Below are 22092 nucleotides of genomic sequence, written 5' to 3'. Positions count from 1 at the left end.
CATTTGCCAACCTGGGAGAGAATATAATGACCATGAAGGCCCATTTGTTACTCTATCTCAGGAAGCAAATTTCTCAGGTTAACGTTAGTACAGATAACTTGTTATGCAGACAACTTAGAAAAGTCTTTCTGATGTGAGCACAACATACATTTCCAAATAAACCTATCTTGGGCCTTCCCAATCTGAAGGAGAAAGGAAAAAGGAGACAGACAAGTGTACTTTTGTTCATCTCTCTCTCATTCTTTTATATGTTGGCCTGCCTTTAAGATGTTAAGACAGCACAAAGCTCATTGTTTTTAATACCATTTTCATATCTGGGGGGAAAAAACCCTCAAAAATCAAAAGAAGAAAATTCCAATTTAACTTGTAAGGCTGTGAGCATGAGATAGGTGTGTATGCATGCATTCAAAACCAACCAGCACAATAACTAGACAAATTTCTAGTGCTGGGGGTGGGGTGGGGGTGGGGGTGGGGAATCAATCCAGCTGCGGCACAAATCTCCAACCACAGAGCTGGGTGCTCAGACATATCTACCTCACTCAGTGTGCTACCTCACCAGAAGAGGGAGCTGCTGGTCTTTTGTTCAAGCTGTTTGGCATCACTGGTTCCAGAAATGGCCCGAAAGAATTACCACTTATCACCCACCAAGACTGGATGACAAAAAAATAATAACGATCATTGTACTTCAACTCACTGTATAAGGTTTGCCGGTCTGAATTGGCTCTTCAGAATTGGAAGGGCTTAACTTTTGATCAAAATGACATTTGTACTTGCTTCTTGCTAATTAATTGGTGGGTTAGCTTGCCTTCCTGCCTGATCATATCTGATATCAGCTTTGCTTCACCTGTGTCAGCTCTCTTGTCCAATAATGACCAGTAAATGCTTGCTTGCTTGCTTGTTTGTTTGCTTGTTTCAATGTATATACCACCCATTTAGCCTGGAGGTGACGCTGGGAAGCTTACAATCATTAAGAACAAATGGAAATATTAAAAATTAAAATAATAAATAACATCAGTTTAAAATTAGCTTTACTGAGTCAAAAGCTGGATCTACCTAGCAACGGGGCGGAGCTTAAACACATTACAAGACCCAGTCCTCAATATGATTGGATGAAGGTTAACCCAGTCTGGATGCTGCCTCCACCACTAGGGAGAAGGGAAGGAACACAATATGATGCATAGGAGGGGCGTGGGAGGGGGAGGAGGTGGGGTCTTATTCACTCCATTAACTACCTTCATAATGATGCATCACCATTGGGGTCCCAGGCCAGTTGGCAGGACCAGGTCTTCAGGCCCTTTTGGAAGGTCAAAAGAGTGGGTGCAGATTTCACCATGAAGGACATAATGTTCCAAAGGGGAGGAGCCACATCTGAAAAGGCTCTTCCCCTGGACTCCGCCAGCTGGAATTCCTTGACCAATGGAGTCTGCTGCATGCCCCTACTGCCAATACAGCTAACCCATCTATCCTGGTAACCTGGATCCATGCTATGAAGGGCCTTAAAGATGATAAACAACACCTTGAATTGGACCTGGAAGCAAACTGGCAACCAGCTCATGGAACAGCAGTGTGCTTCAAGCTCTCGGGAAGCCTATATCAGTGCTTCAAGAACTGTTCTCATGGCTGCATCCTGTGCCCACTGCAACATCTAGATAGAGTGTACTTCAAGAGTAGCCCCGTGCACTGCAGTAGCCCAAGCAACAAATGACCAGGGCTTGAGCGATTGAGCACAGGAACCTATGACAGCTTGATTATTTTTTTGAATACAACAAGAAACAGGACTATTGAAAGTAAAATAAATAATAGTGGCACTGCAAGTCACCAACCTTGTCAGATAATTTGTACTCACACTAATTTGTTTACTATCGTCCCCCTTTGACTTCTTTTTATGATATAGTTAAGAGCAGGGGCAGAAACAGAAAGAAAAAAAATAAACAAGTAAAATTACCACACAAAGCCAACAGCAAACTTTAACGCCCAGACCGCAAAGCAAGAGCTAATAGATCCAGGGAATTTCTTAGCAGGAAAGGTTTGGGGACACATGGCCCCAAAGGTCATGCATATCTCGCCACCTATAGTCAGATAACTGCTGTGAAGGGTAAGGAGAGGGGGATTTGATTGGAATATGCAGACTAAAAGCTCACTGGAGTATAGCCATAAATAGAGGGAAGGCATTAAATATTAACAAGACCTCAAAGAGCACATATGCCTCTCCCCTATTAACACGCCTTGGTCTTCAATGCAAGAAAGATCCTATTTCCCAGCCAATCCATTAGGTCAACATTCCCCAATGAGAATGCTCTTACAACTGCCATCAAAATGGGACAGGCTCCAAACCACGGCATCTGTAGGCTTGAAATCCAACAAAGAAGGAGAAGAAAAAAAAGAGAGAGAGAGATTTCATCTTGCTCTTTAACTTCTGTCCTTTTGCATTCACCCCATAAACGCATCGCCAAAATGGTACGCGAGGTCAAATGTGTCAAGCCCTCCGGGATACTGTACTTGAAGAAGCAAGAGGATGAGAAGGGGTACATATGGCTACTGTCATGGTGAATAAAGGCAAATGGAAGCCAAGATTAAGAACTGAACGGTATTCCTTTCCCCTTTTCTTCCAGGGAGTTTTTCTTTTGCAGTCCCAGCAATAACCTACAAAGCATTTTTATAACCACATTTGCGGTACGTGTTTCCCACCATACCACGACCCATCCCTATTCTGACTACTAGAAACATTTATTACCCAGATACATCCCTCGAATTGAAGAGCTCTTGATTAAAAATGCAAAGAGAAAGTAATTAGCCAATCATCAAATGCTCCAATAAAGATCAGTGAAGAGAGGCTCAGCTTTAACGTTCAATGAGACTGGCAGGAAATAAAAGCATGCAGGGCATCTAATATGCACACATTAGAACTTACCAATTTCTTCTACTTCTTCCAGGAAATCATTGTATTCTGCTAAACTGGGGAAGTCATCCTCCCTTTTATTGTATCTTTGCAAAGAGACATACAAAAAAAAAACCACAGAGACACACAATAGGATTACATCTGGGCATTCAAAAATATAAACTTCTGACATTCTTTCTTCAGCCTTTCTGAGAAGCCAAGCACTCAGATGTTATCTAAACTGATCTTTTCTGAACCTTGAGTGAGTCAGCAGCTAATAAAAATGCTTCCCCAAAGTCAACAGAATACAGCAATGACAAATGGGTAGAGGATCTAAAGAGCTAAGAAAACTATAATCTCAATTAATGTCATTTCGTTTAAAGGCGATATGCCTTGAACAAGATCATATAACCCTGAGACCGGATAATATCTCATAGTTTTAAATGGTTATGGTAACTTTCATAGCTAAAGAGCAATAAAGGGAGGGGAAAGTAAAACAATACTATTCTTGCTAGATTTTATGCTCAGAAACCTGGTTGTTTTTGATTAATTCCACGTAATAACAATAGCAATAGCACTTAGACTTATATACCGCTTCATACTGCTTTGTAGCCCTCTCTAAGTGGTTTACAGAGTCAGCATATTGCCCCCAACAATCTAGGTCCTCATTTTACTAATCTCGGAAGGATGGAAGGCTGAGTCAACCTTACACCAGTGAGAATCGAACTGCTGGCAACTGGCAGAATTAGCCTGCAATACTATATTCTAACCAGTGCACCCCCATGGCTCCTGTGGTGGGACTGTCTCATCCCAAAGGGACTGGCATAGGCACCTAAGTCCACAAAGGAGGCTTCAGGCAGGATATTCCAGCTGGCGGAGTCCAGGAGAAGAGCTTTCTCTGCTCTTACTCCTGCCTGAAACTTCAAGAATTGACATTTCCTGCCTGAAATATTTACATATGGAACGATATTTATGCACAAATCAAGTGTCTTTCTTTCTTTGTAATATGAGAAACCAGAAAAAATACCTTCCTGGGCAAATATATTGAGATTCAAGATAAGAATATTTTGCAAATTTTTTAAACAAAGCCTTTTCACAAATATGGCTAAAATGAATTTGGAAGTTGGCACAAACAAAAAAAAAGAGGTGGGTTCTCTTAATTGAGACTTTCTGATGCTTACATTTTCAGCACCTTCTTACGGATTTCCACCTCCTTGTCAACAGCTGGATCCTCAAAGAGTTGTACTCTGAAGTTGCTCTTCCGCAAAGGGGTATCACACTCTTGGCAATTCCCAGATCCCCGAACAAACAGCAGCTCCACACAGCTTTCACAACTGAAAGAGAAAAACCACTTAATGTTAAAAAATAAATAGGCAATAAAATAGACAGGTGGTCCAGCAGGTAGCTTCATATTCATGTTTTCTATTTATTTTCAAAGGGGAAGGGGGACATAAATCTATGCCTGAAAGAAAAGAATAACACATTTTCCAGATGTGAAAGATTCCAGAGAAACAATAATCCAATTACTTGGTATAAGCAGTGGCTTAAGCATTCATCACAAAAAGATGAAATCAATATGGCTGATGAAAGACTCTCTCTCCCCTTCTCAAGAACCAGAAAAGGGAAAAATGCTCAGAAAGCGTTTTTTACAATCTCCAGGCAGAGATAGTGACCCAAAGAAAGAGAATTGTAGAAGATCCTTAATTCTACGGTATTGTAAGCAAAGATGGTTAAAAATTTCATTTACTTCCCACTGTTAAGTAAGTCAACCCAATTCTTACTTCCAGGAGTATTCTCATTCGAGATTTTGTATTTCTCCAAAAACTGTGTGGTACATTCTTGATCTAAGCCAGGGCTGTCAAACTCCCGGCCCGTGGGCCAGATGCATCATGGGCTGGCCACGCTCACGCCCGGTTTAGTAAAGGGGAAGCAAGTCCCAATACGTCACACGATGACGTGAGTTTGACAACCCTGATCTAAACTAAATAAAAACAACAAAATGTGTACTCGAGTACAATGGGAATAAAAACGTGTATTTTGCCATAAGAAAATTGATTGTTCCTACTGACACAAATGGAAGTTTTCAGGTTTCCCTTAAGAAGAATTTGAGTCGTAATGTTGTATTAAAATAGGTGCATTCACCTCTACTAGAGATTTAATATGTTCCTTGTTTCTTCTTTTTTAATCAAAAATGTGTCTTCATAGATCAGCAGCACAAGGTCAGTCTCTTTGGAAGACAAACACAGTAAAATAGTAGGGGCTGCCAGAAGCCCATAGATTTATCTATTCCTGACATTGGGAAAGAAATGGAACCTGTATCAAACTTCACAATGTAAACTGCTCTTGGCTCCCTGTTTTAGTTAATCTGTTACTCCTTTCTTCCAAACCAGTTTTTTTTAAATTTCCGTTTCCCTAATAGTCAATATTCTGGGATCATTCTGAGTATTATAGTATTATCACCTAAACCCTAAGATTTATTTTACTTTGCAAATCTTGAAGATCATTAATATCTCCCTCATAATTGAGGCGATGAAGAGCACAGTTTTACCTGGGGGAAGCATTTCAGTCAAGTGAAACTTGAAGTGACAGTGAAAGGGAATACCGCACAAGCTCCACTCCCCAAAGGAGAGGTTGCTCTGTCTTCTGAATGTGAAATGGCACATTTTGTGTGTGTGTGTAAAAGCCAGTCAAAGACAGGGAACACTCCTCACCTCTGGTCTATAAAATGAAGACTTGCACAGCAACAGCTAGTTTCAGAAGGTCACAAGAAAGCTAGTTAGACTAGATTTCAGGAGGAAGCAAAACTCTTGAAATATGCAATTTCAAATACTCAAATCAGTACCGACTAAATCATCATCTACTATTTTAGCCTAGGGAAATGGGAAGAAAAATAACTTGATCCATGAATATCAACATACAGAACTTCAACAACTTACAGAAACCAATTTGTATACTTATACAAAAGGCTATATATATCTGTTCTGACCTAGGCTTCCCAAGAGCATGAAGCAAACTCCTTGTCTCGATAAAAACCCTTTTATTAATTTACTGTGAATTCTGCTCATTCACATCCAGCAAAGTCTTTCAAGGGAGGATTCACAGTCACAGACCTTATCTGGCTTGGAGAGCTGACAGCCGATATCTGCAAAACTTGGCAAGGAGTCTCGGAGAGCCATGAACCAATTAAGCAAACTAATTGTCTCTTGCAAACTCCATTCCCCTTTCGCTCTTTTATTTCCTCTGGGAGGGGCCATTCATCACCCACCTGTGGCCTTACTCCCAAGTCGACTCCCGTTCTTTAGCTGTTCCCTTCGTCTGGCCACTCTGCGCATGCGCACACTGGGAACAGGCTCCAGCTGTTCATCTGCCTCACTGATGTCTGACTCTGAAGGCAGCTAGATACTGGCATACGGCTCTGGCCCCCTCACTGCCTCCGAGACAGAGCCCTCATCAGAGCCTTCCGCAGACTCCAGGACTGGCCCATGTTTCTCCCCAACCTCCTCACTGTCCGAATCTGCTGCCAGCTTTGCTGGCCGCTGGTGGGCCACAACAATATTGGTAATCAGAAGGGAGGGGAGGATAGTGTGATACAGGATTCTAATAAACAACCAGGATTGAAAAGCTAAAATGTGGAAAGTTCAACAATTCATAGGCTCTAGACTTCAGGCCAGCTTTCCCAGCCCGGTGTCCTCCAAATGCTGCATGCTTGGGTTAGAACGGCAGGTTGAGCAAGGCAGCATAAAATAGCAATAGCACTTAGACTTATATACCGCTTCACAGTGCTTTACAGCCCACTCTGAGCGATTTACAGAATCAGCCTATTGCCGCCAACAATCTGGGTCCTCATTTTACCCACCTGGGAAGGATGGAAGGCTGAGTCAACCTTGAGCCTGCTGAGCTTTGAACTGCCAAATTGCAGGTAGCCGGCAGTCAGCAGAAGTAGCCTCTAATCACTGCAGCACCACGGCTCATAAAATCATCTTGCCAAGTTTAGAATGAGCATAAGTGCATGCTCACCATTTCTCATAAAGATAATTTTTAGGAGGAAAAAGAAGCAAAGTTAGGACAAATGCTTGTTCTAAACATGCATAACATCCAAATGGTCAATGTGTATATGGCAAATTAAAGCAACTTTAACATTCAGAGCATCATCTTTGTTATGTATAATCAAAGATCAATAACATTTTAAAATATTCATTTAAAAATAGACCAATATGTGAATGTAAATGCAGCCAGATATATCAGAATAACACATCAACAAAATAATGTTTTTTTTTAAAAAATAGAAATGTACATTGAGCAAAACCCTACTTTCCCCCAAAGGGGTATATAAAATCTAAACAAAAATAGGGTCGAAATAAATGTTAACATCTCTTTCCCATTTAAGCTAAGATATGCTCTTCTCTTTAAAGGAAAGATTTGAATCCAGTTATTGCAATTAAAGGCTATGCAAGAAAAATAAACAATCTGGAGTTCTTCAGTAAAATTAATTGAATATATAGTACATCCAACTTTTTAAAAAGAGATAATAAGTGCTTTGCAGAACTAGTTTATGTAAATTTAGCACCACAAGATGACTATAGCAGCAGAAAAGACAATGTGATACATCTCTGTGAGACTATGGGATACCTCTCTCATGAGAGTTAACTATATGAGTACCAGCTCTGAGATCAACAATAGCAGAAGGCTGCATATTACTGGCCTCTAAGAAACAGGATTAAGAATAAGATTTTACTTTGGTAAGGTCTAGCAGTGCTTCTTCTATATTGAGAGGGTTTTTTTGAATATGCATTAGGTAAAGATACCATAAAGTTACCAGGTGGTTTTTTTCTCCACACCTGGTAACCTCATAGATACATTAGCATTACTTTTTGGGGAACAATATAGAACTGGTTTGCCATTGTCTTCTGATATCTTCTGCTAATCTTCCAATCCTGAAGATGAAACTCAAATACTTTGGCCACCTAATGAGAAGGAAGGACTCACTGGAGTACAGCCTAATGTTGGGAAAGATTGAGGACAAAAGAAGAAGGGGATGACAGAGAATGAGGTGGCTGGATGAAGTCACTGAAGCAATAGGTGTGAGCTGAAATGGGCTCCAGAGGATGGTAGAGGACAGGAAGGCCTGGAGGAATGTTGTCCTTGGGGTCGCAATGGGTCAGAAAGGACTTCGCGACTAACAACAACGAATCTTCTACTAAAGACACTATTAGAATAAGTAATTTTCTTTTTGACTGATAAAACAAATTCTTCTACTTTCATTGAAGGTTTCAGAACATGACACAATGAGTTGCAATAAAAAAAAACATATTTGACATTGAACCATGGTTACTCATACCTGACTGTTATTTATGTGTAGCAACAATTTATGTGGTCCTTGCAAGGCCAAAACATCATCAATAGAAATACATTTTGCTTCTCTCCTCCCCATCTTTTAGTCTTAGTTGTAATCTATATTTTCATTGTGATTTTATTGTGGTTTTATGAATTGGTATACATATTTATGGTATTATTTTGATGTTGTAAGCCGCCCAGAGTCACCTTGCAGTGAGATGGGCAGCAAACAAATTTAATTAATAAATAATAAAATAAATCCCAGCCAGAAAGAAGTTATAAATGACATTTTGGAGGGGGATATAAAAGAAATCAAAGTAGCAAGGAAGTAGCAAATGATAACATATACATTTGAACAAATGGAGCGCCACATAGTTTAGCTTCTGTCCTAACTGGAAGTGAGTTAGGACATAGCAAACCCAAAACCTCTCCTGCCGCAGCTTTTCCCACTACACCACTGTGGAGTATGCACCTGGAGTTAACCAGGCAGTGACTCCAGTCCCCTCCGCTGTTTTGCGGGTAGAAGTAATGGACCTTGGCTCTGTCCGTGTGAGCCAGATCAAGGCAGCTGTGCCGGATGGACCGGGGAGCCAGCTGAGCCATTCGCTGTCTTGCGAAGACTTATGCAATGCCAAAAGACCTTACTGTGAAGATGAGCAAGAATCCAAGGAATGAAGTCTAGTCTTTGTGTTCTAATTTCTTGGTTTTTTTGCCAGAAACTTTTTTATTTATTTTTAATTTTCAAAACAAACATAAAAATCCTCCTTCTTTACATCCTGTAGAAAGTGTATCAGTTGGTTACAAACAATCTTTGTGCATCTCTTACACCGCCAAGAAGTATAATTCATATTAATTCTAGTATCTTAACTCAATGTTTATACATATTACCATCATCATACCTCCACTTTTATTTGACTACAATTGTTTAAACGTCCTTCATCATGAAATATAGCAAAATGTAATACATAACCACATACTGGCATTTCATTTACTTATTTATAAAATCCTCCATTAACATTAAATCCTTATATCCTATTCTAGCTAAACATCCATAATATTTAATAACAGAGTTTTCTAATCCTCTTTTCCAGATCGCTGTTTACAATTTACATCCAATTTCCTTATATTATACCCATACATATATATAGATTATTATTATTATCCTTTCTTCATTTGACTATATTCTATGTCACAACATTTTCCCCCTAATAATCAAAACTTAACTGTGTCTAATTTAGTTCTCTTTTTTTATTTATTTTTTTATTTATTGTTATTATTATTATTAACCTTTATATATAATATCAGCTATCATTCAATATTCATATCCAATTATTGCTTATCATAACACTACACATTGTATACAGTATTGTCATTATCAATTTTTTATTCAACTATACCTATTATCACAAGAGTTTCACTAGGTTTAGCTAGTAGTTTTAAATTATACTCTTCCATCTATCAACCTGTATCTTTCCAATAACAAAACAATCTTATGTCCTCTGCCATTTGTGCTATCAATCTTCTAAGCTTCTTTCTAATGAGCTTTGTATGGACTGGTCCTAGCAACTCCTTGCTTGTAAGATCTCTCATATAATCCTGATGCCCTCTTTCTGCTTCTTTATTCCACTTATCTTTAGTTGTCAGCAGTGTTATCCATCTTTTCGTTAATAAAGTTTCATAGTCCATAAATTCTTTACTTTTTTCCTCTTCTTCTATGTCTTGCCCTATGAAATAGGTTTCCTCTCTATTTATTTCCTCTTTCAGTATTCCATTCTTTGCATTTTCAAAAACAAACCAATTACCATAAATGTCAGCAAGTTTAATCGCTTTATATTCATTTTCCACTTCAATTCTTTGAGTTTTAATCTCCTCATTTTGCATTTGGTGAACATCTTCAAATTTTCGATCACGTCTTTCTGTTAACTATTCCAAAAGTTCCAGTTTTTGTTCAATCTTCTCATATATATTTGTTAATTTTAATAAATCTGAAAATATTGTCTCCAGGCTGACAACCTCTCCATTTTCCTGACCCTCCGCCATCTTAAACAAAGAGCTCTCGCTTGGAAGGTTTTTTTAAGTTAAAAAATGGATGCACAAAAGCCGTTTTTTCCCCTCTTCTCTGGTTGAAAACACGCTTCAAAGGGACATTTTGCTTACCCCTATCGCTGTATAATGAGCCGTCAAAACAAACCGCGAAGAAAGGGAAAAGTTCCGCTTGAATACACAAAGCTCCAAGCAACAAAACTTCCTGGCATGTAGCACTTTTAAGATATTTCTTTTTATATCTGTTTTGTATTTCAAATTAGAAAAAGATGTCCAGTCTTTAAATGAATTAAATAATAATAATACTCACAGCGATGAAAAAGGAAAACTTTTGTTTATAAATCACAGAAAAAAGGATAGAAACAGAAGACTTAATCCGTCCATTTTAAAAAGCTTGTAAAGGTTTCATCCATGAAGATAGCATATAAGAAAATGGGATAGCCACTGTCCAGAACTGTTGCAAGATTAATCTCGCCGCTTAAATCTTCTATTCTTCAATTTAAATCAATTTTTATAGGCAGTCTCTCTTTTAAAACGATGAAGGTTCCTCACCAGCTGGAAACACTTTCACTTTCCATTCCTTCCGTTTTGGGGCGGCCCCGACTTCATCAGCCTTGGCTGGATTTTTTGTCACCTGCTTGAAGAAATTAAGTTTGCTTCTTTCGGGGATTTTGCGATATCCCCGAGTTCAGCAAGACGTATTCTTCCTGTTCACTGTCTCTACAGTTTAGATCCGTTTGCCCCCCCCCAGTGGCAAAAGTGTTGATTGCGATCTCAGAGCATTGAAATTGCACATCGTATCATCGCGACTTTGGCCCCACCCCCCTTTGTGTTCTAATTTCTGAGTCACTGATCAGCTATCTTCCAAACACCTCTCTGAACCAAGACTGAGTCAAAACTGGGATAGACAGGCAAGAGAGGCATGACTACAGAAGATTGACAAGACTCAGTCTCAGAGCAGAAAGACAGAGTTAGCCCATTCCTTGGATTCTCCTCAACACACAGGAGAAAGCATGTGTTTTAATAAGGAAACAAGAAATGGTCAGATGTAGGAATTGAGGCAGTATGGTCAAGTCACCAGAGGACTGAAAATATGGACATGAGGTGAGGAAAGGACTGGAGAAAGTACAAGCCTGTGAACATGGAATTTATGCAAGAGAAAAATATATTTCTTTTTTCCCCTACTGTCTGGCTGAAATGAGTCCTGTTGGAAGTACACTGCAACTTCTTTCATCCAGACTGCAGGCAACTGCAGACCAGAACAAATAGTCATACCTGCATTGTTGGCAAAACACGGTGTTTTAAAATGGGAACATGGAAATCTACTGGGAACATGGGACCAATTGAAACCGGTCTTGTCTAGAAAGGTTTGTAAATATTTCAATTTTCTAAGCAATAGCCTCCCTAAAAAATCCCATTGGACTAATTTGTAGTTCTAGTCTGTCTGACTAGAGCTGTGATGGCGAACCTATGGCACGCGTGCAAAAGGTGGCACACGTGAGGCGTTGCCATGTCAGCTGGCCAGCGTGCATGCGCGTGCTGGCCAGCAGACTTCGGCCTTCTTTTGAGGCCATTTTTCACCCTCCAGAGCACAAAAAAACGGCCCTACAGGCAAACCGTAAGGTCAGGAACGTACTTCTGGTTTGCTCGTGGGGCCATTTTTTGCGCTCCAAATGCTTCAGGAAAGCTCCTGACGGCTCCGGAGGGCCTCCTGAGGGATGGGGGGAGGCTGTTTTCACCCTTGCCAGGCTCCAATAAAGCCTCTAGAGCCTGGGGAGGGAGAAAAAAGCACGCCAAAAATGGGGGGGAGCGCTGGTCATGCACGCATGTGCGCTGGGGTTGTGCGCACTGCATTATGGGTGTGGTATTCCCACGCATGACCTCCCTACGCTCCCCCTGCTTTTGGCACATGAGCCAAAGAGGTTTGCCATCACTGGACTAGAGGGAGAGCTAATTTGTGCATTTTGCAATGTAATGCTTCTTTCTTATTTTTCACATGTTACACAACCAGAAATAATCATTGCAGGTACTGCCTTGTATCTTTCGATACAGTCGCAGTATTCCAGAAAAGAATAAAAGTGTTGGCTATTCCTGCAAGCTTGGTGTCATCTGCAAATTTGATGAGTTCCCCATTTATTCCCTCATCCAAATCATTGATGAAGATGTTGAAGAATACTGGGCCCAAAACAGAGCCTTGGGGTACTCCACTGCATACCTCCCTCCATTTAGATGCAGTTCCATTGAGGACTACCCGTTGAGTGTGGTTGGTCAGCCAGTTACGAATCCATCTGGTGGTGATGCTGTCCAACCCACATTCTTCTACTTTATCTAGTAGTAGGTTATGGTCTACCTTATTAAATGCCTTACTGAAGTCCAAGTAAACTATATCGACGGCATTCCTCTGGTCCACTAATTTTGTCACTTTGTCAAAGAATGCAATAAGATTAGCCTGGCATGATCTGTTGTTGTTGTTTTTTTGTCCAAAATTTATTGATTTTAAAAGTTTTACAGGGAAAAGGGGTTAAAAGGTTATAGAACATTTTGACAGCTACATCGTGCAGGGGGGAGAAGCCCCCCCAGGTCTCACAACTTTTACAAACAAAAATAGAAAAATATCAACATTTACATAGGTATTAGCAGTTTTAAGTTTAACACAAAATCATCAGTATGTTTCAATTATTTTGTTTTATATCACTTCCATAAAGGTACATTGTAACAACAATTGCAATAATGTTTCAAATCACTTCTGTGATCTGAGTCTTCTAGTTGTCGCATCCTCACCCCCATCCATTGGCAGAGCCTCAGCCCCTCCCTCCTTTGTTTCTTGTGTAACATCCCCCATTTCACCTAAGAGAGCACTGTGTTTTTTAGTGAAAGCCTCTGCTTCCACAACTGTGTTGATTCTAATTCTACTGCCCTCCCAGAAAATCAACATGCCTTCTGGTAACAGCCACCTAAACCAGACCCCATTATTGTATAATTTTTTTGCTAAGAAGGAATATTTCCTTCTCTTATCTCTTACTTTCTTTGGGATCTGTTTAAGAATGGTTATTTCTTTATCCTTATATTTTAATGGTCCTCCCCTTTGAGCTCCTAGAACCTCATCTCTTGTGGGTTTTCTAAGAAATTTAACATGAACTTCCCTTGGAACATTGTGTGTTCTTGCATAGGCTGAATTAATCCTATAGATCAGGTCAATATCCCACCAAAGCTGTTGTTTATCTCTATTAATATATTTTGCTAGTATTGTGGTCATAATCTCCTTAAGATCTTCATTCTCAACTTCTGGCAAGTTTTGGAACCTAAGGAAAAAAGACATCCTTTCAAATTCCATTTTGATGATGTGATTTTCAAATTCTACATTCCCCCTTTGGATTGTCTTCACCTCATCTCTCATCCCAACCGCACTGTCCTCCAGTACACCTATCCTCTGTTTATTCCGTATGGTTTGTTGTTTCGTCTCTCTGAGCAGTTCATTTAAGTCCTGCAGTTGTTTTTTCATTTCGTCCTGTCCCTTTAAGATGGATTGAAGCATCTGATGAATAGACAAATCCTTTGCACTTTCTTCAGGGGCTTTAGGTTGTAAAAAAGATCCCAGTTGTCACTGGTGAGCAATAGGGCTGGACGTAGAAGATGTCGGGACCGATGAGGAGTTACCAGGCGGTAACTTCTTTGGACCCATCATGAAGCTCAGAGATAGTTATTGTTCTATACAAAGAAATGGTGTCTGTGGGAAAGCACAGCTGGTAGGGATCACCAGGCAAGCAAGTCCAAAGGAGAATAAATTGTCTAATACAAAACTAGAGCAGATAGGTGGGTCAAAATATTCCAAATCCAGGGGGAAAATGTATTTGAAGAGGCTCCTGGAGGTCTCTGGGGTGGAAATTGAAATTAGTTCAAAGCCATAAAGTTTTCCAAGGAAGGAGTCTCATTCATAAAGACAAGGAAGAAGGAGGAAGTTGGCCATATTGGCTCAGCCAGTACAGGTGGTCAGGAAACAACAAAATCAAAGTTCCCATGCATAGTTTAGAGAAGAATCAGTTCAACCATCCTTTCTCTCGCAGTTGTGGTCAAAAAAGAATTTTTTCCCCATTGTTTAAGGGAAGTGAAAGTAGATTTTAAACTTTCTCTGTCTCCCATAAAAGGGAGAGATTTTCCAAGTGCCGCTTTTCCAAGGGGGGTGGAAATTTCCCTCCCCTCCAATCTTAACTCCTCCAAAGGTTGAAACAGAGTCTCAAAAAAAAACCTGCAGAACAGTCAATAGAGTAAAGACAGTAAAAGACCCGGGGAGACCCCTCACCTCACCGCACTTCAGCTGTTTCATTCAAATTGATCATTTCCTTCCAGGCTGCATTCGACGAAGCGCGCAGTGGCATTCCGCGCGCTCCCTACGCTTTCCGGCTCCTGGGGCAAACCTGGAGACACACACCCCCGCGGCCACCACCATTCCAGGAGGTCCCAGCAAGCCGCCCTTACGGCAGGGCGCCCCTCCAAGGCACCCTGGGCTCCCCCTAGACTTCAGGGGAGCCCACCAAAACAGCTAGAAGGCGGACGCACGCGACCGTCGCCTTCGGCTGCCGGACGTCGTCTTGGCATGATCTGTTTTTGACAAAGCCATGTTGGCTTTTGGCTATTACTTTGTTTGATTCTAGGTGTTCGCTAATTCGTTGCTTGATTTTCTTTTCTGGAACCTTTCCTGGTATTGAGGTCAGGCTGATAGATCTGTAGTTTCCTGGATCTGGTTTTTTTTTTTTTTTTTTTTGAAGATGGGAACCACATCAGCTCTTTTCCAGTCCTCTGCTAGTTCCACGGTGCTCCAGGATCTCTGAAAGATATAGTTCAGTGGTTCTGAGATCTCGTCTGCCAGTTCCTTCAGAACCCTGGGTATAATCCATCCGGTCCTGGTGATTTGAACTCTGCCTTAGTTATGTTCCCCCCTTTCCACTTTTTGTACTTATCTTTTTTGTCTTTCAATTTGTCACAGAGTTCTTTATGCAGCCATGCTGGTTTCTTTTTGGGAGCTGTTATTTTTCTTCTTCATTGGTATTGTGCTAGACTGGGCTTTTGTAATCTCAGTTTTCAAAATTTCCCAAGCTTCTTGAGTTGCTTTCCCCTTGAGGATTCTCATCCATGGAATTTTTCCCAAGCTCTCTCTAAGTTTATTGAAATTATCTCTCTTAAAGTCCAAGACTCTGGTTTCCCTTTGTTCTACTACTTGTGTTTGCATAATGTTGAATTCCAATATTGCATGGTCACTCGCCCCCAGGGTTCCTGTGGCTTCAACACCTTCTATCATTTCCTCTCTGTTAGTGAGAATTAAGTCCAATATGGCTGATCCCCTTGTTCCCTTCTCTACTTTTTGGGAAACAAAGTTGTCTGCTAGGTTTGTTAGGAACCTGTTGGATCTTCCACTTGGTGCAGAGTTTGTTTCCCAGTTGATGTCAGGGTAGTTAAAATCCCCCACTACTATTGTGGTGTGTTTCCTACATACCTTAGTTAACTGACTAGTTATGTATATATACCAGAGAAAATAAGAATGAAGGTCAGTAGTACCAAATGTTAGATTTTGGTCATGAGGTTCAAAACACAACCATGGCATCAAGGTATTCTGTGCAGTAATTACTGTTATCCCTCATGCTAACCCACTCATAGGACTCTTATGAGAACACCAAGAAGAATAATCTTACTGCCTCAACTACCTGTACAACTGTAACTAAAACTGAAAAATTCAAGGGGAAAAGGCATTTTGATACAATTATTTATTTAAAAAAAACATTCTTCATCTACATCAACAATCAGTTGTTATTGCAGGAGAGAGTTATTCGGGTCAATTAAAGACACATAATTATATTTCCATATATTATTCCATACACAGAGACATTCCATTTGGAATCAGACCCTGATAAATGATATAACAGAAGTATATGCATCTGCGTCTAGCTAACCACTAAATTCCCCAGATGAAAACAACAAAAATGCTTTGCAAATGACGTCAGACTTTCATTTTACAACTATGCTACAATACAGAAAAAGAAGAGGCAACTAATAAATTCCCTACCATCTCATTTCATTTTTATCTTCCATAGTTGAGATCTTTTGACGAACAAATGTTAGTATTCAAATGCATACAGATGCTTCAACCAGTCATCATGTAGTGTCAGGAGAGGAAATAAAAGGATGCAACACAGAAGAGCAGAGGCAAAATGCTTGTTCCTGTTTCTCCTCATTGGAACATGATCAGATAAGAGTAACAAAGATGCCAGAAGAGCTGGAGACTTAAGTATTACGAGAGATGGGGAACTAAACAAAACTTTGAAATACAAGAATCAAGACATATGAGATCACACTGCTCAAAACACCTAACAGGACACCACAAATGTTTTCTACAATGCAGGACATATTTTAATGATTACTATCAAGATCATGAGAAGTGACAGTACTGCTTTATACTGCACTAGTGAAGCCACACTTGGAATACTGTGTCCAATTCTGGTCACGATGATTCAAAAAAGATGCTGAGACCCTAGAAAGAATGCAGAGAAGAGCAACAAAAATGATAAGGGTTCTGGAGGCCAAATCCATATGATGAGTGGTTAAGGGAACTAGATATGTATAGCCTAGCAAAGAGAAGGTTTAGGGGTGACATGATACCTATCTTTGGTACTTGAAGGGCACCTGAGGACAGGACAAAAAGCAATGGGTAGAAGCTCATTAAAGAGAAATCCAACCTCAAACGAAGAAGAAATGTACTGATAGTAAGAATAATTAATCAACAGCCTCCTAGCGTTGTGGATGCTCCATCGCTGAGATTGGACAACCATTTGTCTGAGATGTGTATAAGGTCCTCTGCATTGGGCAGGAAGTTGGACTAGGAAGTTGCAAGGTCCCTTGATTCTATGCTTCTACTCTATTATTACACTAAGACAGTAATGGTTAACCTTTTCGGCACCGAGTGTGAAAACTGGAGTGCGCACATACGTGCGCCGGAGCACCACAACCCAGAAGAGAGCAGCTGTCCAGTGTGCATGCATGCAACGGAATCCGGAAGAGCAGCTGGCCGCCAGGCACATGCTGAGAGGGCTCCGCGTGCCACCTCTGGCACGCATGCCATAGGTTCGCCATCACAGCACTAACACATCCAAAATAGTAACACTACAGTAGTAGTAGTAGTAGTAGTAGTAGTAGTAGTAGTAGTAGTAATATGTATACACAACAATGTGAAATCACAGCTGCCAGTTCCTTGGAGTTGGCTTTCATATTCATTGAGTTCTTTCCAAGAACCTATGATGTTGCAATGTATTCACGTAGCATAAATGCAGATCCAAGCAGCATGGCCTTTTACAATTAAAAAAATGGAAAAGTTGTCACTACACATATTTTCCAAGTGCCATCAATATCTTGTTCAATGTTGCACCCATAGTGCCAATAACCAATGGGATTATCATATCTGGTTTATGCCATAATCTTTCACATTAAAATATTTTAATTTCCATATGTTTGTTTGTTTGTTTATATATTTATTTAATAATTTTTTATGCTGCCCAAGGAGACTCTGGGTGACACCCAAGATGCTTTGTAATCTTCTCTAATTCTTAGCTTTCTATTCTACTATCTGCTGTTATTGCCACATCAATTACCCATACTTTCTTCTTTTTAAGCGTAGTGATGTGTGATGTGCCAAGACTTAACAGTTTGTGCTTGAAAATCTGACAACATTTTAACCTGCTTATTATCAAGTATTTTTTCATCTTTAAGTTCCTACCCATTTTTATTACTGGTAAATGATATTTTTTACAGATGTTCCAGGGAATCACTTTGGTGACTGTATTATGTCAGTGTTTATAATCAGTTTATGCAATCTTCTTGCTCAAGCTGAGTATATGATCTATTGTTTCTTCTGCTGCTTTGCACAATCTGCATTTGATGATTTTTTAAAAAAAATTCTGGCTTTGATTGTATTACTTCAAACAGCCTGCTCTTGAGCAACCAAATTTAAGACTTTGAGGTTTTTTAAATATTCTAATCGCAAGGGATTGCCAGGTTATTATCATTATTTATTAAACTTGTATGTACCTGATACTCTGGGCAGTTCGCAACAATCAAAGAATGAAATCAATAATGAAATCAGCTAAAGATAAAGAGAAAAGATAGCAAGCACAACAGATCAGATTGAATGCAGTGAAGGATCTCATTCTCCCTTGCCAAAGGCCTGGGTTAAAAGCTTCATGGCTCTTTTCTAAACAAGAACCAAGCTGGATCTCAAGGAAAACCCCATCCCAGAGGACAGGCACCGCTATAGAGAAAGTGCACTTCCAGGGTCCAAATAGATAACATTGTTTAATCAAAGAAATCAGAAAGAACAAGTAGATTGGGCAGATACTATGTAGATTTCAGGCTTACATACTCTTCTATAATTTTACTAGAATTCTGTGATCTACCAACCAGATCCTGATATCAAAAACCTACTGCTTAGAATGACACCAGAAGTAAACAAAGCTAAGTCTTTTCATGTGAAAAAGTTATTAGATTTTTTTTCTTTCAAGGAGAGAGGAGGAAAGGAAGTTACATTGTTAGTGCTATTATTAAAAAAAAAAGCAGAACACAATATCTACCTATCAATCTGAAGGCCTTTCCACTGGGTTTCATTTTGTTCCTCTTCCCTCTATTCCCTTTTTCTCTATATATTGTATGTGATAACCTGAACTGTGAGTCAGAGGGCAGGAAGAGTCATACTACTGAACTTTGTAAATTCACTCTAGGAGCCCTTTTCCCTAAAAAGCAAGGTTAAGAAGTCTTTGAATAAATACATGCAATTAGTATATTGACTTTTGCCACAAATCTGAATGGTATTTAAGGCTAAATCAAGAATAGGCTGCTTGAAGTCTGAGCTCCATCAATAAATCTTCCAGAATGTGCCAAACTTCAATCCCAACTGCATTGTTTCTTTAAAATATTTGTTTATTTAAAAAATAATAGAATGCCAGATATGCCACTAGAATTCTTCTTGGCAGTATTTTACAATCTGTCAATTGCAGTTTGGACCAGAATCACTCCTCTTCCAATTATTTCAAAGGGAAATGATCCTATGGGGCACTCAAAGACCTCACCCCATTTTTTTTAAAGATAGCTATTTTACTTTATGAGAGAAAACAAGTAGTTACACAATATATAAGCAATGCCAGGTCAAACACAAAATTTACCCAAGTTACAAGAAGGACCACTTCAAAATCCATTAGTAGATTGGGCAAACAAATGTAGTAACACACCCATGGAAAAACAATATTTCAGTATGTCCTCCTGGAACAGAAAAGAGTGTTGGCTACAAAATGAAACTTTTAAAAACGAATAAAGCACATAACAAAATCTTGCACCTTTGTCTTTAAACATGCCTCCTTCAGTTCACCTGAAACAGTCCAATATTAGTCTCACGGTTGGCACAAGCCAAAACAAACAATGTTGATGAAAGATGAAGTCAATAATCAAGAATGCTGCTTCTAGCAACAAACCAGTTTGTTGCTCAATCTTCTTCACAGTGAGAAACTTAGAGCCTGTTCCTCTCTATTTCTTATTAAGCCTCTCTTTACTCTGTCATGAAAGAAAAGTAATGAAAAGCTTCTTGCATCATGGACTTTTCTGAAGTAAAGCAAAAGATCAATTTTTAACCTTACTCTGGACTTCATCGATCTGATACTACAATTGCCATTACCACCAGCATGCATAATCATTAGTAATGCTGTTCGAAAGTGATGGGAGTTGTAGTCAAGTGCAACTGAAGAGTAGTGTTTTCTAATATCACAACCAATTGCGTTTAGCTCCATCCTTATCTCCTTTTCCCTCTTTGTCAAGTTCTCCCAACAATTCCATCGTATCCCTATTATTGTTTCTTTTCATTTATATCTATAAATGTTTTACTGTTCTGGGAATAATATTGTAAACAATAATGTGTACTAAATGATTAGAGAAAAAAGGTAGAAAATTCTGCTCTCTTTACAAACAGATAAAGAGAACATGGGTGGTAAGTTCTGGGTTACTAACTTGGAGCCAGCTAGATGGATTAGAACAGGGGTGTCCAAACTTGGGAACTTTAAGACTTGTGGACTTTAATTCCCAGAATTCCCCAGCCAGCCTCTGCTGGCTGGGGAATTCTGGGAGTTGAAGTCCACAAGTCTTAAAGTTCCCAAGTTTGGACACCCCTGGATTAGACTATTACAACCAGGAGTGGGTTCTGGCTGCTGCTACTGCCAGTTCGCTCAGGGACGCGCTTCACGCACACATGCGCTGATGCACACTACTCGTGCATGCACAGTACTTTAAAAATGCTTCAGCACATGTGCAGAAGCAAAAAACAAGCAAAAAAAACCAAGATAGAACCAGTTCAGGGTGTGGCAGGCCAAGTTACTACCTACTCGGTTAAACCGGTCCAAACCGATAGGAACCCATCTCTGATTACAACCATAATACAGGGTATACAACAGGGGTTGATACCATCGCTGGCCATAGGGGGCGGATCCAACCCAGCAAAACAAGTTACAATGACGACTTCATCGATGTTCGCCCCATTTCGTGTGGAGGCAGAAACCTGGGAGGCGTTTGTGGAAAGATTTGAATGTTTCCTCCTGGCACACGACTTAACAAGCCTTTCGCTGGAGAGGAAAAGAGGCATCTTTTTAAACTACTGTGGACCAGAGATGTTCGCAACCGCAAGAGCTCTCTCAGCTCCCACCCCTGTACACACGGTGCCTTGGGAAACGTTAATGGCAAAATTAAAAACACATTATGAACCAGCACCTTCACGTTTTGCAAGGCGACAAGATTTTCGCCACTGCATTCAAGGAGAGGGGCAATCCATAAGCCACTACGTGGCTGCGCTCCGTGCGGCTGCTATTCCTTGTGAATTTGCTGATTTGGACGAAGCCCTGTTGGAACAATTTATTTACGGTCTGAAAGACGTTAAATTACATCGCCGAATTCTATCCCGGTCAGACCTCACCTTGAAAATTGCCGTTGATGAGGCTCGCGCAGCGGAGATGGCCGAACAGTCAACCCCTGACCGTAGACGGTTGCCACAGCCGTTGCCAACGGGACAACAGTTTCCATCGCCTCAAGTAAACCATCAACAACTAGCCTCCTCTATACAATCAGAAATTGACTTAGCAATAGATCGTCTGCAATCATTAAATTTTAGAGACAGTCGCGCCTGCATGAGCTGCGGCGGCAAGCACGCACGCTCAACCTGCCGATTTAGGGCAGCTATTTGCCGGAAATGCGGGAAAAAAGGACACTTAGCAGCAATATGCCGCTCATCTGCCCCTGACAACCGGCCACAAAATCAAAATGCTGCCTACCGTTTTTCTGCACCTGCTCCACCAAATCGCCGCCTAAATTCTCTATCTCTGGGAGACATCCAAGAATATAACCCCGAATGGGTTGTCGACTCAGCATCCGCATCTGCAGGAGGTCGCGGTAAGATGCACCTGACTATCTTCCTCGAAGGCCGGCCTTGCTCTATGGAGCTAGATACAGGCTCAGCTCGCTCAATTATTTCTTGGCAAACATTATCATCTATTCTACCCCACTACAAAGTACAGCAACTCAGCCCTGCAAACTGCCGCCTGAAAGACTACCAGGGAAACTCCATCAAGCTCCTAGGCTGCGCTAAGCTACTAGTTACTTATGGCTCCTTCACAGGCCACCTACCATTATTAGTGGTACAGGATCCCCTGGCCTCTTTATTGGGGCTCGATTGGTTCAGTGCTCTGGGTTTGTCAATAACTGGCATCCATGCAACGCAATACTCTTCCTTACCTACTAACAATTTCACCTCACTAATTGCGGAA

The 22092-nt window shown here is 40.3% G+C and overlaps 1 protein-coding gene across 2 annotated transcripts in view; it reads right to left on the bottom strand.

Moving 5' to 3' along the window:
- Positions 1 to 22092, bottom strand: part of MNAT1 (MNAT1 component of CDK activating kinase) — a 137426-nt gene that overhangs the window by 59441 nt on the left and 55893 nt on the right. For both annotated transcript variants that reach the window (XM_081934671.1, XM_081934670.1), the window contains exons 2-3: positions 4060 to 4212; positions 2912 to 2985 (exon numbers count right to left, since the gene is read on the bottom strand). In XM_081934671.1, coding sequence (XP_081790797.1) covers positions 2912 to 2985; positions 4060 to 4212 — 227 coding nt within the window. The remainder of the gene's footprint in view (positions 1 to 2911; positions 2986 to 4059; positions 4213 to 22092) is intronic.

This window comes from Natrix helvetica, assembly GCF_964273705.1.
Source record: "Natrix helvetica genome assembly, chromosome: 1".
Classification (NCBI taxonomy): Eukaryota; Metazoa; Chordata; class Lepidosauria; order Squamata; family Natricidae; genus Natrix; species Natrix helvetica.
The sequence above is the reverse complement of the archived record's forward strand: the minus strand, read 5'-3'. Positions and strand labels throughout refer to the sequence as shown.